The sequence below is a fragment of the Zea mays genome, chromosome 1, assembly GCF_902167145.1.
Source record: "Zea mays cultivar B73 chromosome 1, Zm-B73-REFERENCE-NAM-5.0, whole genome shotgun sequence".
Lineage (NCBI taxonomy): Eukaryota > Viridiplantae > Streptophyta > Magnoliopsida > Poales > Poaceae > Zea > Zea mays.
This window is the reverse complement of record NC_050096.1, coordinates 8,027,990-8,044,342: the sequence shown is the minus strand read 5'-3', so window position 1 is coordinate 8,044,342 and position 16,353 is coordinate 8,027,990. Positions and strand designations below refer to the sequence as shown.

At 41.3% G+C, this 16,353-nt stretch overlaps 1 protein-coding gene and 1 long non-coding RNA gene across 2 annotated transcripts; both read right to left on the bottom strand.

Moving 5' to 3' along the window:
• Nucleotides 1-2,961: 2,961 nt before the first annotated feature.
• On the bottom strand, nucleotides 2,962-10,810 carry LOC109939337 (uncharacterized). The gene is made up of 5 exons (XR_004852647.1): nucleotides 10,777-10,810; nucleotides 7,937-8,019; nucleotides 4,340-6,750; nucleotides 4,140-4,247; nucleotides 2,962-3,430 (listed from the first exon to the last, which is right to left on the bottom strand). It is a non-coding gene; the product is annotated as an uncharacterized lncRNA (long non-coding RNA).
• A 312-nt stretch (nucleotides 10,811-11,122) lies between these two features.
• Nucleotides 11,123-13,503, bottom strand: LOC103631679 (uncharacterized). The gene is made up of 6 exons (XM_020544998.2): nucleotides 13,210-13,503; nucleotides 12,710-12,894; nucleotides 12,523-12,608; nucleotides 12,352-12,451; nucleotides 11,843-12,030; nucleotides 11,123-11,766 (listed from the first exon to the last, which is right to left on the bottom strand). The coding sequence occupies exons 1-6, from the start codon at nucleotides 13,351-13,353 to the stop codon at nucleotides 11,123-11,125; spliced, it is 1,347 nt and encodes a 448-aa protein (XP_020400587.1). The 5' UTR covers nucleotides 13,354-13,503.
• Between the last annotated feature and the right edge of the window lie 2,850 nt (nucleotides 13,504-16,353).

Below are 16,353 nucleotides of genomic sequence, written 5' to 3'. Positions count from 1 at the left end.
GTTGTGCAATGTTCAGGCCAGCTAGGGCAACTTGCACGGGGGCTAAAAGAAGTAATGCATATTCCAGTTTATACAATGTGTTCCAATGTTCTGGCCTCTGTATGGTTTCCTTGTGATTTTTTAGGTAGAGAGGAAGTTTCCTTACAGCGTGCCATAAATCCTGCAAAGCGTCAATGGTGTTTCTTTCATGGATTCAAACGGAGCGTTGCATCATCGTACTCGGCGCCTGCTACTTTCGTCTAAGACCGTCTCTAACCATATTCTCTAGATTTTCTCTCTCTATATATCCCTCTTCATGGACCCCCTTTAAAAGATTCCTTATATATTGTTCTGCTTCAACAACATTTTTTTATATCTCATCCTCTATAGGTTAATTATACATATTAGAAACATATTTTATTCTATATTTTATACATATGATCCTTATAATTAAATGTCTTAGATATATTTTAGTTTTGATTAATCTATTAAAGTATAAAAATGGATAGAAGATAACGTTGAAGTGTATAGATGAGACAATCATCTTTAAATATGGATAACTCAGCTAGAATCATTCTAAGGGTTAGTTTGGGAGTCACAAAATCGAAAGGGATTGAAGGGACTAGATGACATTTTACCTCCAGTTTCGTGGCTCCCAAACTAGCACTAAATGACGTTTTAGAATCTCCCTCGGAAACCAATATTCAAGGTTTTTGAATAAGAAGGGGATTCTATCACATTCATTCTCCTTCGGTTTTTGTGGCTCCCAAACTAGTTCTAAGTGACGTTTTAGAATCTTCCTCGGAAACCAATGATCAAGGTGTGTTTAGTTTAGTTATGAGCTGTGAAAAAAAGATGTGAGAAAAAAATTGAAAGTCGTTTGGTTCAAACTGTTGTGAGTTGTCCATTGTAAACAAACTATATAGTGTTTATATATTTTGTTTAATTATATCTCTTAATCAATATATCTAATTTAAAAACCGATTTCACATTTGCGTTCCTAATATTTTTATAAATAAATAAAATTTTGATTCACTTTTTAATAAATTTTGTGTTCAAAATATTTTTATTTCATTTACTATAACACTTAATTATTATAATCTGATTTTAGTTTCAATTTATTATATTTGTTTATTAATATAACCGATAAACATAAAAAACATAGTCCAAGCTGCTTTTAAATTTGTACTACAGAAAAGCTGTTTTTTTAAAGTACATGCAGAAAAGTTAAACCCCTTTGATTCAGGTTTCAAAAGCAGAACCAAACAGACCCTAAATTTTACCTCCCAAAGACCTATATTTAAATGACGTTTTTACATTATCCCTCCGAAACTAATTAATGTTGAAGACCAGAATACCTCTCAGGAAATAAAGTCGGAGATATATTAGAAAAAAATAACAAATATATTGAGAAAAAACGAAAATGTATTATAAAATATTATCTATCCACATAAAAAACTCCCTTTATCTCTAAATAAATATATTCTTAGATCAAAGATTTTTGTCTACAAATAAACCAATCCCACAAAGGTTGAATGCTTCACCAACTCATTTATTTTTCTCGAAGTCTCCTCATATTTGGTCTTCCGATATAGTAGTGAGTTTCTGTAGTTGAATGTGTTTAATAAATGCAAACAGTGTATTGTTGGAGCAATTACCGATTAATATGTAACCACTCTAGTTAATAGAGGATAATATGATTTTTTTTCTTTGTCCAAAACTTGCTATGGATCTATTTATTTAGGAACAGTGAGGGCAAGGTCAATTATCTTTTAACAAAATTTTAGGACGGGGGAGCGCATATTTTGCTACTCTTTTTTTTAGGTTGCCATACCCCTAACTCATGGATTCACTAATGCAAGACACGCTTTAGACCTCAAAAAAGATAGTCACGTGTTGGCGGTTAGACAATGCTGCTAGCGCTGCTCAATGTCCCATGGTCCAGGCTATTGGTCCCTCACACCGATCCTTGCAGATATGTTGGCCAATGCTGCTAGTGCAGCTCAATGTTCCACGATCTAGGTCACTGGTGGTCTCACATACCAATTCAGGCGCGGTGCCAAGCAGGGTAGGGTTGGGGCCAAGGGCGAGACCGAGGTCGACACGGCTAGTGGTGTGCGCTAGGACTTTGGCCGATACCATGCTTAGGCTGAGTGCAGCGGTAGCTGCGCGGCCTCCCCTCTCCTTGCATGTGGGCTACATACACGCTCCTACGCGCGCAGCGCTCTCCCCTGGAAGCCCCTCTACGCAGCGTAAAGGAACAGGAGCACGCTGCAGATAGCGTGAGTCCCTGACTCCCCCTTCCACTGTTTATTTGTTGTGTTGATTTTAATAGGTGAAAAAATGGTAATAAATGATGAGTAGATTTGGATAGTGATATTTTATAGTTGTAGTGAGGTATAGAGGAGAATATAGAGAGAACCGTTGCGGGAGATGAAAAAGTAGGGGATGAAATGTTGATGATGTGACATAAAAAAGTGATATAGGAGAAAAATGTAGAGGTAACCGTTGCTCTTAGTCTTAGGTTCAGTAATCGACAGCGGGCGCGAACCGGATGATGCAGGAATAACGACCGACACAGGTCAATCGACACGCGACATGAGTGGAAACGGGCAGCAGTCGCAGGCCCAACAACAGTACAGCACGCAATGACCGAGGGGCCGACAATACAGTGAGCAAGATCCAACAAGCAAGGGTATAACACCGTGGCCGGTGAAAGGAAGCTACGCACGGTCGAGGATAGAGAAACAAGAGAGAAGAGGATTAGTATAGGTGAGCGTCATGATCTATAATGCTAAGATTGGCGCCACAATCCATATTATTAAGCTTGGTGCTATAAATATTGACATCAAGCTCAACGCCACAGATCTTAACATCAAGATACTATCACACCACATGATACCTTGACGGCATGAGCCATAACACTGAATAAAAAAATCATAACATCCTTATGATATTTAGGTGTGCTATCCGTTTTTTTTACCTCCAATTGCCCAAGATTTTTATCTGTGGTATCGCATCTTAAATCTGGAAACGAGAAGACTAAAACAAAATCAATTTTCAAGAGTCTGAACCTAAAACTGTCTTACTATCAAGTACCACTATGTATACATGCAAATGTCAATTGACACCTTAGACTCCACGTAGCGAGTAGCCGAATGGGTAGTAGCGCATCCAAACTAGATACTCATCCATTTGATACCTGCCTAAGTTAACATGCATTTCGTTGTGCAGTACTGCAGTTCTACCAATACATGTCAACATCACATAGTGAGGTGACAAAGCAACAGGTCACAAGGCGTGATCCTCTTTGGAAAATCTTGGCTTCAATACCTTGCAGATTTAGCAACAAGATCTGAATACTGTTCAGGCACGAAAGATTTCACTTTCAATGATCTCTTGCCATCTTGGCCAGGGGAGTATGCTTTGATGCCAATAGCTCCATGCAAATCTATAAAAAATAGAAGTATTTGATTAGAAATATACACAAAATGAACATAGGGCCAACTGGTGAAACGCATAACAGAACTTTGAATAGTGTTATGTGATTATCAGTATTGAGGATGTCCATTCATTGATAGTAACTGAGAAATGATTAACAAGTCGTTATCCGCGCCTCCCGCCCCCACCAATGCCCAACCCCACCGCCCTAATACCCCTCGTTGCCGGTCTCTTACACCACGGCGACCACCTCCTTCCCTCCCGGCAGCTTTTCCTCTACCCGCAGCGCCGGTTTCCTCCTTTTCTCCACGGTGTTTATTGCTTAGTATGGATCAGTTTTTATATTCCTGTTTTTGGCCTCCGTAAGTGGCCTCTCTTTGTATTTGTCCATTTTAGACCTTCTTAATGTAATGAAGTGCAGTTCACTTGCGTGTTCGAGAAAAAAATTATGTCAGTATTAACATGGTGCCCAACTGGGATTTTATTGTTTGTTTCCACCACTGTTTTTGTCTACAAGTACAGAGCAGGTTTCAATTTATTGAGTATCAAGAAATCTAGATGCACAAAGCTACTAGCTGTATTAAAATGACAGTCAGATGGCATTTTCCAAGTTGATATGATGAATTTGCTGTAATATATTTGACCTTAAATTCTGATACAAGTCTTGGTCATAAAAAAGATGTGCATAGCTGACACAAGTGCTAGATCAGTGTACGTACTGTCATGTATAGGCCCATATAGTAATCTTTCACCAAGCCAATACTCCAAAGGCCTTGAGCGTGTTCTTGAGCTTTTTCTCACTCCAGGCTGGCATGCAAGGTCAGCATCTAAGGATAGAAGTCCATGAGAATAGAAACGTAGGCCATCAGTATCCTTCTGAAAACAACTTTAAAAGTATAGAATGTGAAAAAGTAAAGACCTCCAAGGATTTTTCTTTGATTCCTTTTTTTGGTCTGGTTTCTCCTTTGAGCTCTCTTTTGCCCCTTGGCACCATTTGGTGAAGGTGTGCTACTCGTAATTGTCTGTTTCTGAAAAACCAAAGAAGCATATGAATGTCGAGCTTCAGAGTAAAACACGCACATTATTAAAAAAGGTGCGTGGAATATCTATGTTTGTTGCTGACTCCTGTGCTCGTCAGTGCATGCAACTTGAATAAAAAAATAGGGCCCTACACAAATCATAGTCTGACCCAATGATTTCAAGTCGTCCGACTAATCGCGATTAATCGCGATTAGTCGGGCTGGTCGGCAATTAGGACACGATTTGCTGGACGACTCGACTAGAAGGCCTAGTCGTCCTGGTCGTCCGACTAATCGTCGACTAGGGCGACTAGTCGTCCGAGTTATGTGTCCTGGTCATCCCGGCTAGGGTTTAGTTATTTGGCCTTTTTAGCACATCTACAGTCTAATTTAGAGTACCCTCTCCTCTCCTGTTCTAACCTAGCCACCAACAGTCTCCAACCTGCACGTCTCCTCTCCTCTCCCCCCTTGGCACCGCCCCTGCAGTCCTAAACTCCTGATTGCCAGCAGCTACACCGGCGGCTACAACACCCTGCGTCCCCTGCCCCTTCTCCTACAGTCCTGCTCGCCTGCTGCACTGCTGCAGTCTCCAACCGGCGGTGGCTGCGAACTAGTGACGAGATGAGCACATCATCTGAAGGTCCCTCCTGCTCCCCCACTTCTCCCCCTAAACCCTAAATAACCCTAAACCCTAAACAATGAAGCAATATGTTACTTTGTTTATCCTAGTTGTTTGTTCTAATTTATATAATGTATACATGTATATTTATATATATACCTATATAAGTATAACTACTAGTCTAGGACGACCAGGGACCGACTAGGACCGACTAGGGGTCGACTAGTCGCCCTAGTCATCGCCTAATCGCGACTAGTCGTCTGGTCGATCCCAGGGTTCGACCAGGCGACTTGAAATCATTGGTCTGACCACATCTACAAAGTTCGACATGACCACTCATCCCTCATTGCCCTGAATAATGCATGATTATCATGGTAAACAAGAAAAAAACCTACCTTTTTTGGCCACTCTCAGTATATTACTTCATAAGATTTTAAGACAAGAATTTCAGTATAGAAGCTAAAAAAGAAGTCTACCTCAATGTTGACATCATCATTATGAGGTTGATTCTCCGATTCAAAATTTGTTTGGGGGTATTTTCAGGGATTCACCTGTAAAGAAAATACACTTCATCACTCCAGACAAAAAGATTAAGCCGTTATACATAATCAAGTAATTTAACAAAGCTAAGTAGATAAGAGAATAATCAAATACAAAGGTGTGCCACCAAGAAATGAAAAAAAGAGAGAATAAGGCCCAGGTTGGCCAGGTGATGATGACCTTCAGCTGTATATACACAGTTTTCCCCATAAGAAAACCTCGCTAGTAAAGGAGTGATGTGTCCCTTGAACGCAAGGAAATCCTAGCCCAAAAGTAGGTAAGAGAAGCATCCAATCATCTTTGCTATTCTCGCTGGCAAGGTTGTTGGGTATAGGATCCAAAACATGCTCTAAAAATGCTGCCCTTGTATAAGATTTAATCTAGTGGTACATGGAAGAAATGGAACATGATTGATCAAACACAACAAAAGCATGATTATGCTTATTTAAAGACCCCCGAACATCTCTAATACCCCCATGCAGGTATCAGCCTAGCTAAGAACAATCAACAGTAATGGCCAATTAATAACTGAATGATGGTATTACAAGAATCCTCGTGGTGCACATGCATTATGCATTAGAAACTGACCCTCCTGGTTCCAGATACAAGTCATACATGGAAGAAATGGAACATGATTGATCAAACACAACAAAAGCATGATTATGCTTATTTAAAGACCCCCGAACATCTCTAATACACCCATGCAGGTATCAGCCTAGATAAGAACAATCAACAGTAATGGCCAATTAATAACTGAATGATGGTATTACAAGAATCCTCGTGGTGCGCATGCATTATGCATTAGAAACTGACCCTCCTGGTTCCAGATACAAGTCATTTAGCACTTTGATTTACAATTTCTGTATAACTATATAATATTAAACAAAGAAAGTCAGATACTATGACGGTATTTTCCATGATGAATCTAGTAACATCAGCCATTAGTCAATCTATGTAATTTTTATACAATATTGATATTGACGAGCCAAGTATACATAGAATCGGAGGGAGTAACGAAGTATAAATATAAAGTAGAATTAGAAGAAGTAATACCAGCCACTTTTTTCCCCTCTTTGACTGTTGCTTCCTTTTCCTTTCTTGAACTGCTTGTTGCTTCTTCTGTTTGGTCGGGGATAGATCAGGTGCCGATTTCTGAAAGTTCAAAGAAGACATGGATGGAATTTCTGGAACTTATCATTTATTTTTATAATAAAGTGTTTTAGTATTTTGGGGAAAAATTAAGGTATAATTTGACAATTAATTTCTGTTAACAAAATCTGTTGATGCATCTGCTGTGATCTAAACATACATATGCTTTGAGCAATTGATAGAAAAAATTTGCTTTGGAAAATCCTAATACGCCCTACATTTGAGAACAGAGAAAGTATTAGAGCAAGGTTAATAATATATCTAATGGCGGGCTTTATGATGTTGTCATATCACATATAGCCAACTAAAAGCCTATTCATATAATAACTCTAATGATATAAGTTGTACATTTAATAATGGGTCCAACTCTTTCTCTCACAAACTGTCTTAGAGTTTGTGATGCTTTCAACTGGCTACTAGTGAGCAGCCCGCTTTCCTCCCCTCTTCATTTCTCTTTCTTCCATGTCATCGTAAATCTAACATGGTATCTCTTGTAGCCCGCCTACATCACCTTATTATACTTGCTCTTATACAACAAAAAATGTGATGAAGAATTGCACACAGGGTAAAATAACTACATCCCTGACGGTTGCTGCCTCACCTATGCTCATGTAAATAGAAGCATATAAAGGATGGCATCAAATGTTCAGATGAGATGTGACTATATTTAGGTACCACTAAGTGAACTAAACGCGCTAAGGCTATCTCCAGTAGCTTAGAGCTTACTCACCTTTATCTTTTATTTCAAACTCCACTATATAAACAGTACAGTCCACAGTGCAAAACAATATTTTGTATGGCCATGTCCATGATCTGCTGACCATACCCTAACTCATCCCTCAGTGATGAGCATTGCTGCTCAAGTGCTCGCCAACTTTAGCGGTTTGAATTTATTATTAAATATATTGGCATTTCTCCCTTATCAATTCTTGCCTAAACATGCTAACAGGACAGAAGCTCAGAACGCTAGTTTGGATTCCTTGTCTAACTTTGCTATTGGGTTGTGAGAGCAAATATTTCCTTGCCACTCAGGATAGCTAAATTAATCTTCTGCACCATCAAGGATGCTCATAATACATGATGGAGTGGTATTTATCTATATAACAGTGTAAAAATTAAAGCTCTTGACTAGGTTATTTACAGCAACAGTGATTCAAGAGAACATCGTCTAGGGTATATAAGAATCTACCTTAGTGCTTCCACCATGCATCTGAGCCTGATTCAGTGGATTAATATCTTCCTGAGGCATCTCCAACAACTGGCTTGACTTATCTGTGGAGAAAAAATATATGCTACAAACCTCAACAAAAACATGCTACAAATTTGACACTCATTGCCAGAATACCAAACAAAGATTTTTCTGTTCCTACAAACTGCTATACATTGAAGTACTTGAATTTGTCAGTGAAAATTAAATTAATATTATAGCTGAAAGGCAGGCCCGGTGAAGCGGTGACAGCTGTCTCATTGAGTCACCAGGTCTGTAGGTCACAAACCAAGAGTCCGAGGCATGCATGTATTGCCCCTCTCCTATCATTATATGAATAGCTGGTCAATTCTTTAGCTGGAAAGTGAACCAATTGTCTCAGGCCGATCAGAGAGTTTTGGTTCAATATGTACTCATCTATGTTAGTATACTCAGACATGGCTTTGGATCTTCCGCGATGAGCCATTAAGGTTATTTGATAAGATACAAACGGGCTTTCCTTGCAAGGGATGAACACGAAAAGTGGACATAGTAAATAGTATTGTAGCTTGGTATTTCAAATCTCAAAACATGGGTTGTGCACTTCGAATGAGGTTGGTTTGCTATAGTTACAGAAAACAGAGCCTAACCGACCCTGGACAATCTTTCTAATTCACCTTCATCATCTTTCCATGTTTTTTTCTCCACAGATAGATGGATCCATGGCCGAATAACAGTTGAACCTGCAACCATGTCTTTGCACATGTGTCTAAACGTAGAGCAAACAAGAGAACAGTTGTAGATGCTTTAATAGACAAAAAATGGGTCTCTGACATTCAGGGAGCTCTATCTGCTAATGTCGTTGACGAATACCTTTATTCATGAGATCTCCTTGCCTACGTGGTGCAGCAGCCACTGGAGGATGATTCTTGTATTTGGCAATTCTCTAATTCTGGACGATGTTCAGCAAGTTTTTCTTATAAAGGCTGTTTGGAATAGAGAAACAGATCCATTTCTACTGAGAAACACTAGAAACAACGGCAAACAGAATTTCTGGTGATAGAATCGGAGCCGAAATGTTTCTTGTTTTTGTATGTGACCACGAAGATGGCAATAGGCTGGTCTCTACCCTATAGTGATCCTAATTCCCCCCGCCCCTCCCTTTTTCTAGTAGCGATTATTTTTTCATAAATACTTTTTTAGTGTAACAAGTTAAAATGGGTTAGTTGGAGTTGTTCGTCCACAAAAAAAAATGAAATTCTTATAGCATACTTTTATTATATGATTTTTTATGAAATTTTGTTTGAGAAGAATCCAGTTAACAGCGAAATAGTTTTATGAAGTGTGAAGTGATTCTGATTCATCATCTTGAGAGAATCTGGATTTAAAATGTTTAGAATCTGGATACCTACCTAACATATCCTAAGTGCAAGTGAAGCAACAGATGGTCAGGTTGAAGAAGGGATTCCCTTGTCAAGAATATCAGTTGATGCATTTTTATGGTATTTCTCCAAACCTAGCTGAAGCGCTTCTGCTAGCTAGTAAGAAATTGTACTTATGAAGTATGTCCAGGGCTCGATGAATTCCATATCTCTTTTCCCTTGCAACAGATTGAGGTTAGTTGCATAGGTTGAGTTTGTTGTTTTTATAATCAAGCGTGTGAATGTAATCTAAGAGTCTCTAGCATGTGTGGTTGTGGGTATTTTTAAAGGTTCTTACCCCACGTTCCTTTAATATAATGGTGCACACGTCTCTAGCATGTTCAAGAAAATATGGAACAACTGCCAACAAGTATGGAACTATGGAAGACAGCATCAATAACCTAAACTGGTTAGTACTTTAAAGAAAGGAACCATAGGTACTGAGACATAATATTCCACCACGTGGTGAATATTGTGATAATGTTCATGATATATCTTTCTGACAATTTAACGAATGCTAAATAGTTTATTTCCTTAATACTCCCTCCATTTCAAATTATAGGTCGTTTTGCCTTTTCTAGATACATATATTTTTATTATGTATCTATAGTTCTAGATACAGCGTATAATCGTATATCCAGGTGCATAGCAAAAGCTATGTACCTAGAAAAAGACAAAACAACCTAGGCAGGAGTATGTGCTTTTGTGCTGTCTCTTTAAGCAGGGAACAATGTTGGATTTTCTTCTGCTTTAGGGTCTGTTTGTAATGGATTATTTTTATTGTGCGTGTGACTGAGCATTCAGGCGTACATGTGTGGACTGTACACAGTTGGCTGCCAAGCCCAAGAGGTTGGAGTAGAACAGGAATTGTTCTGAACTTCAGAAAATAACCACTCCAGACTTTAAAAATATCCCCTCCACAGAAAAGATGCAGTTCTAGAATAATGTTAAGTCAAATGATCTGAAATTTGATCAGATCTATATAAAAAGATACTAATATTTATCGTACAAAATAAGTATCGTTAGATTTGCCATGGAATATATTTTCATAGTACACCTATTTGGAATCGCAGTATCGTGTAAGTTGAAATTATAATTATTATTTTCTACTCCATTCCAAATTACAAGACATTTTCGCTTTTTTAGATACACTATTTTTAGTATGTATCTAAACATAGTATATATCTAAGTGAAAATCTCTAAAAAGCCAAAACATTTTATAATTTAAAATGAAGGAAGTATAAACTTAATCAAACCTAAGATAATAGAATTGCATCCTTTTTGGGACGGTGGTAGTAATAGTGCATTCTTTTAGCACAATGGTTGTGGGGTTTGGATAACAAAAAAAACTGTAATAAATATGTTGCCTTTTCATAAGTCCTGGGGGTTTGTTTAGCTGACATTTTCATAGAAAACAAGTACCTTGTAGGACACCACCCTCTTTGACCGCTTCCCGTGCCATGAAGCAAGAACCTAATCTCAGGATACATTCAGTAATCTATATTTTATAATAATAATTTGTACAAGCACTTACTAGATGTTGAATGCTATCCTCAGCTGCATGTGAAGTCCTACAGATACCATCTGGAGCCGCATGTCTAACTGGTTTAGTGACCAATTCTTCTGTCGAGCTACCCTCCAAAGGATGAGAAGAAGAAACTTCTGTTTCATCAGTAGACCTGCCAATAGTTATATAGTCTATTGGCACATCATCTTCCTGCAGCACGAAGTAAATCGAGATATATTGCATAGTCAATGGACCAAAACTTCAGTAATGAATAAGTAAAAGGTGAAAAATGAGTTTAGTAACAAGCACCTCCACAGATATAATGCTCCTGCTACATGTCTCATTTTCTTTGGCAACTCCAACTTCTGTGTCTCTGTACAAACCAAGTGAGGAACCTCCAGGTTGCCTTTCATATGCATGATCAGGCAAGTTTGGTTCAGGATCAAGAACAGGGTCTGCTGCTCTGGCACCCAGATTTGGGGTCTCCCTGTCAACGTCACTTGCAGTAAAGTTCTCATCAGTCATCAGAACATCAGAAGAATAATGCACCAATGATGGTTCACCCATCACAATATCTGGTGACCCTTTAGATTCATCATCTGTGCATTTAGCATTTGCTGCACCTCCAGGAAACAAATGTTTCTCTAACTCTGAAATTCGATCTTGGCGAGTCTGAGGCAAATGACTTTCTGGAGGGTGGACCTTCATTGAACCTTTTTGTTCAGTATTGCTTCTTAGGGACCTAACTCCAAGAATGGAGTTACGAAGACCAACTCTTTCCTTCCTTGTTTCTTTAATCCCTAAGGTCTTCCGGATAAACTCTTCCTCTTCAGATTCATCTAAATCTTGGATTGAGGTCAGTATATAAGTCAAATCGTCACGGCCATCCTTCTCAGCTAATGAAACTGTAACTATGGAATTTAAATTAATAAAATTTAAGTACAGATAATGGCAAAATAATTTAAACGAATGTTGTTTAACCTTCTTTCTCTGAAATAGCTTCACTAGATCTTGAGGAAACAGATCGTCCATTTTTGCCCGCAACAGCATGCATAACATCCTGTGACAACTGAGATCCTGTCATAGTTGCTGTTTGGGAAGCCGGTGCCTCAATGGGATCTTGAGTACCAACATCCTCAATTACCTTGAAACTGCGGACTGATTTTCTCCTGTCAATTAACAGGAATAATCATGGATCAGGTCATATTTCATCATGGATGCTTTTGAGCACATCGCAGGTAGGTTGAGAGAATGTTGGGTAAAGAAAAAGCAAGTATAACGTTTCCACATTGTCTGCCTCAACCAGTAGCAATAACATGTAGAATGAACGATATGGACGCACATACATCCAAACAAGCATGTTGCATAACACAAGTGAACAGAGAATATAGGTGAAATTTTCTCTCACTCTCTTGTGAATAGTCCTCTTACTAAGAAATAATACCTAATCGTTCACTCACAGAATATAGAAAGAGAGATAATCAGCATACCCACGTAAACCAGGCTGTCTAATGGGTTCATCTACAGGATCAAAATTCAATGTGCGTTTTTCTGCCTCTCCGTTTAGCCGTTTGATCTCCTCCTCGGCTTCTGCAATAATGAACCGTTATTAGTGCATGCTTAATGCTGATCAATGAATCAATGGAAATGGTAAGAGTGACCTTCAAGCCGATCCAAGGTCATGAAGAATGTGATTGGATCTGAAATATTTGATAACTTAGATTGATCCACAACAGGCACCGGTTTGCTGCAAAGAAAACGCATCAAGACAAGTCAGATGAATGATATTCAAGCTCACACTGCTCCTAGAGATCTATAGGAAGGTTGTTTGCCTAGCAAATAGCTTGCCTTCCAGTGTCCTTCATAGCAAACCGAGCCCGTTTACGATCCAGTGCTGGCCTTCTTCCCTGTTGCTCTTTGCTGCCATTTGCAGGAGGCCTGCCTTTCACTCCATCATCATGGTAGAGAGCCTGGATGTCCCCGTGTTCCTTCGGCACCATTGTAGCCTGCTTAACCAGCTCCTCAGACCCTTTCTACACGGAACGTTGTGAAACGCTGAAGTTAGCACTCAAGCAACAGTAGTACAATGTTTATCCTGTTTGGCGCGATGAGGTATTTCCCTCTAAGGCAATATAAAGAAGGTAAAAACAACTAGTAAGACCTAGAAAGCGGACATATCTCATCTCATGCTCTAAATGGAAAAAGGAATGCAGAACCCTAGATCCCTAGGGACTTCCGAGATGGACCTCCTTGTCATGCCACCCAGACCAAGCAACCGCAAGCACGCGTGCCGGCAATTCGAGCCTGGCTGTGGGTGCATGCCTCGAACGAAGGGCGAGCGCACGTACCAGAGACCGGGCGAGTGCGATGGCCTCGAGGAGCGCGTCGCGGGCCTTCGAGGGGGAAGGCCCGATGGCGGGGGCGGGGCCAAGGGTCCGCGGAAGGAGTCGCGCAGTCGAGGAGATGGCGCAGAGGGGGTCGGTAGCGTCCATGCGGCTTTCTGAAGGGGCAGCGCCGCGCGTCGGTCACGCGGTCCCGCCGCCGCGTGGAGATTCGAAGCGATGCCGGAGTGAGTGGAACGCTGGCTGGGGAGGGTTGCCGGATCGGGAGTTCAAAAATTGAAACGGTAGGCTTTAGGCTGGAATGGATGACGGGAGAGTGAGGATGGGGAAGGGTAAGGGTATGTTTGGTTTCCTGTCTAACTTGTCATATTTTGTCTAACTTTTCTAGCTAAGGTTAGTTCTTCAATTCGAACGACTAACTTTAGCCAAAGTGTGACATAGTTAGTCACGAACCAAACAGGCCCTAAGGCCATCGCTCCCGGCAAGCATAACGGATGACAGATATGGGTAAATAACCGCACCTATCGGGTACGGATATGGTGGATTTTCATATCTGCAGGTACGGGTTTAGATACTATATAGTATGATAGTATCCGCGGTTAATAATTTCGCGGGTATGGATAGACCATCACCCGTTGGGCATATGACATGTGGACCCAGATCCTATTCTCTCATGTGCCAGCCGGCCAGCCCAGTGGGCCGAGTATGTGACCCAGACCTCGACAGGCTCGACTCCTCCTGAAGTCCTAACCCTAGCCGCCGCCCGCCAGGCTCCAGCAGATCCCGGTCCGCCACTCTGTCCCTCATCTCCGAGTCTCCAAAGTCCAACCTGATCACCTAAGCGCGCCGCCCCGCCTCTCTCTCGGGTGTTGTCCGCCTGTCCGCGCCTCCGCGGTCCGCCCAGGGCCCAAGCAGTTGCTGCCTTGCTGTTGCTAGCTGCTGCTATCCGCTAGGCCGCCCAGGCACATAGTAGACAACACACTACTTCTACGGCCAGCGCCCAGCCGCGGTCCAGTCCAGGGACTACAGGCAATTTCGATCGGGTATTCGAGTTAGTGCTTTTGCTCTTGCTTTTTTGTTTGCTTCCCACACTAGAGTACTAAGGGGGTGTTTGGTTACACCCCGCTAAAATTTAGCCTCTGTCTCATTGAATGTTTGAACCTCCGTTCCGGGTATTAAATGTAGTCGGATTATAAAACTAATTTGTCAGCCGAAGATTAAAAGACGAGACGAATCTAGTCCAGTTGGTTGGGTCTATATTTCATACTCCTATTTAAAAGTCAAACACTTGATGTGACCCGGGCTAAACTTTAGCAGGAGCAACCAAACACCCCCTAAGACGTGTTGCTTTTTTTGTTTGCTGCCCACACTAGGCACACTACTTACGCAGTGACGCCTGACGGAAGCTACAGGAGTACAAGCCGAGCGGCTGAGGTGCAGCTTCCAGAATTCTAGATCCAGTCGGCCTTCTCTGTTTATACAGATTGTTTTGGAAGGTTGAAATTATTGTTTGGTGCTAAAATTATTATTTGAGGTTGCTGGAATGTTAAATTATGATAAATTTCTGTTACAATGCTATTGGAATGTTGCTGAAATTTTAGTGGGCAGGCGCGTAACGGATATCCGTTGGATAACGGATACCCGGCGGGTACGGGTACCCACGAGCGTAAATGGGTATGGGTATGGGTTTGGTTTTATCTCGTGGATATGGAGCGAACCATATATCCGCGTTCTACCCGCCCGATTGCCATCCCTATCCTTACCCTCCGTAGACATATTGAGCTCAATTCACGTGTATTAGGATAGATTGACTCAACATTAGAGTACTCAAATAAAGCTTTAGCCATAGAGTGACTCTCCGGTCACTACAAGTCTCCTTTGTTACTACAGTTCAAGAAGCATACACAGTGATCCGCCACATGTAGGGGTGCACTATTCGCCCCATTGCCTCAGTATAAGTGCTCACTAGTATTTGTTAGTTGTATGAAAAAAGGTAGTACGTGATGAATAGGTATAGAAAATGATATTTTATGGTTGTACTGGGTATATGAGAAGTATTTAGAGGGAACAACTGCGGGAAATGAAAACGTAGAGGATAAATTGTTAATGATGTCATGCAAAAAAATGGTATAGGAGGAGAAATTCAAAGGGAACCACTGAAGATAGTCTTGGGGCGTTTGGTAGAGCTTCACACCTTCGCATCCAACCAGAATTGCTTTTATGCGGCTAGACGGTAAAAAAATTAAGCTACTTCTTCATGATAAGAGTGGAGTGAATCTAATCTTTATTTTATACTAGGTATATATTAAAGGGAAATGTGCCTTTGGACCATTTCTATAATTATTTTGGTGGTTAGATGCCCAACACATTGTTTTAAACTCTTATGTGCTAAGTAAGTGAAAAGTGCATATCAAAGAACAAGGTATGTTTCTAGACTTAGTAAATTATTTTAGGGTACTAACATGTTTATCTAAGTGCTAGAGATATTGTCAAGAAGAGAGGAAAAGAATTGGAGGAGAATTGGCTGTGATCAGCCAAACTAGCACCAGCCTGTGGCGCACCGGACTATCCGGTGGTGCATCGGACAGTGTCCGGTGCCCAGGCTGGCCCGGCGGTGAACTCGCTGCTCTCGAGAATCGGCGGGGCGACGTGGCTATAAATCACCGGACTGTCTGGTGAGCCATCAGCCCGCATTCAAGACTCCCGCGACGAACTCGTCACTCTCGGGAAAAAGCTATGACGTCGTGGCTAAAATTCACCGGACTGTCCGGTGTGCACCGAACTGTCCGGTGAGCAAACTACGCTCGCGGCCAACGGTCGGCTGCGCAATCAGCGGGTGACACGTGGCCCGTGCCAACGGTCGGTTGGGCACACCGGACTGTGTCCGGTGCCCCAACCGAACCCAAGGCCCAACGGTCGACTACGCCCGATAAGGAAGGAGATCGGGCACCGGACAGCTACTGTTCATGTCATGTGGTGCACCGAACTGCCTGGTGCGCCACCCGACTGACAGAAGGTAAGAATTGCCTTCCAATTGGATCTCCAACGGCTCCTAGCTGCCTTGGGGCTATAAAAGGGACCCCCTAGGTGCATGGAGCAGCACACCAAGCATTCTCTGAACATCCTAAGACACCTAGACTCCGCCTCCAC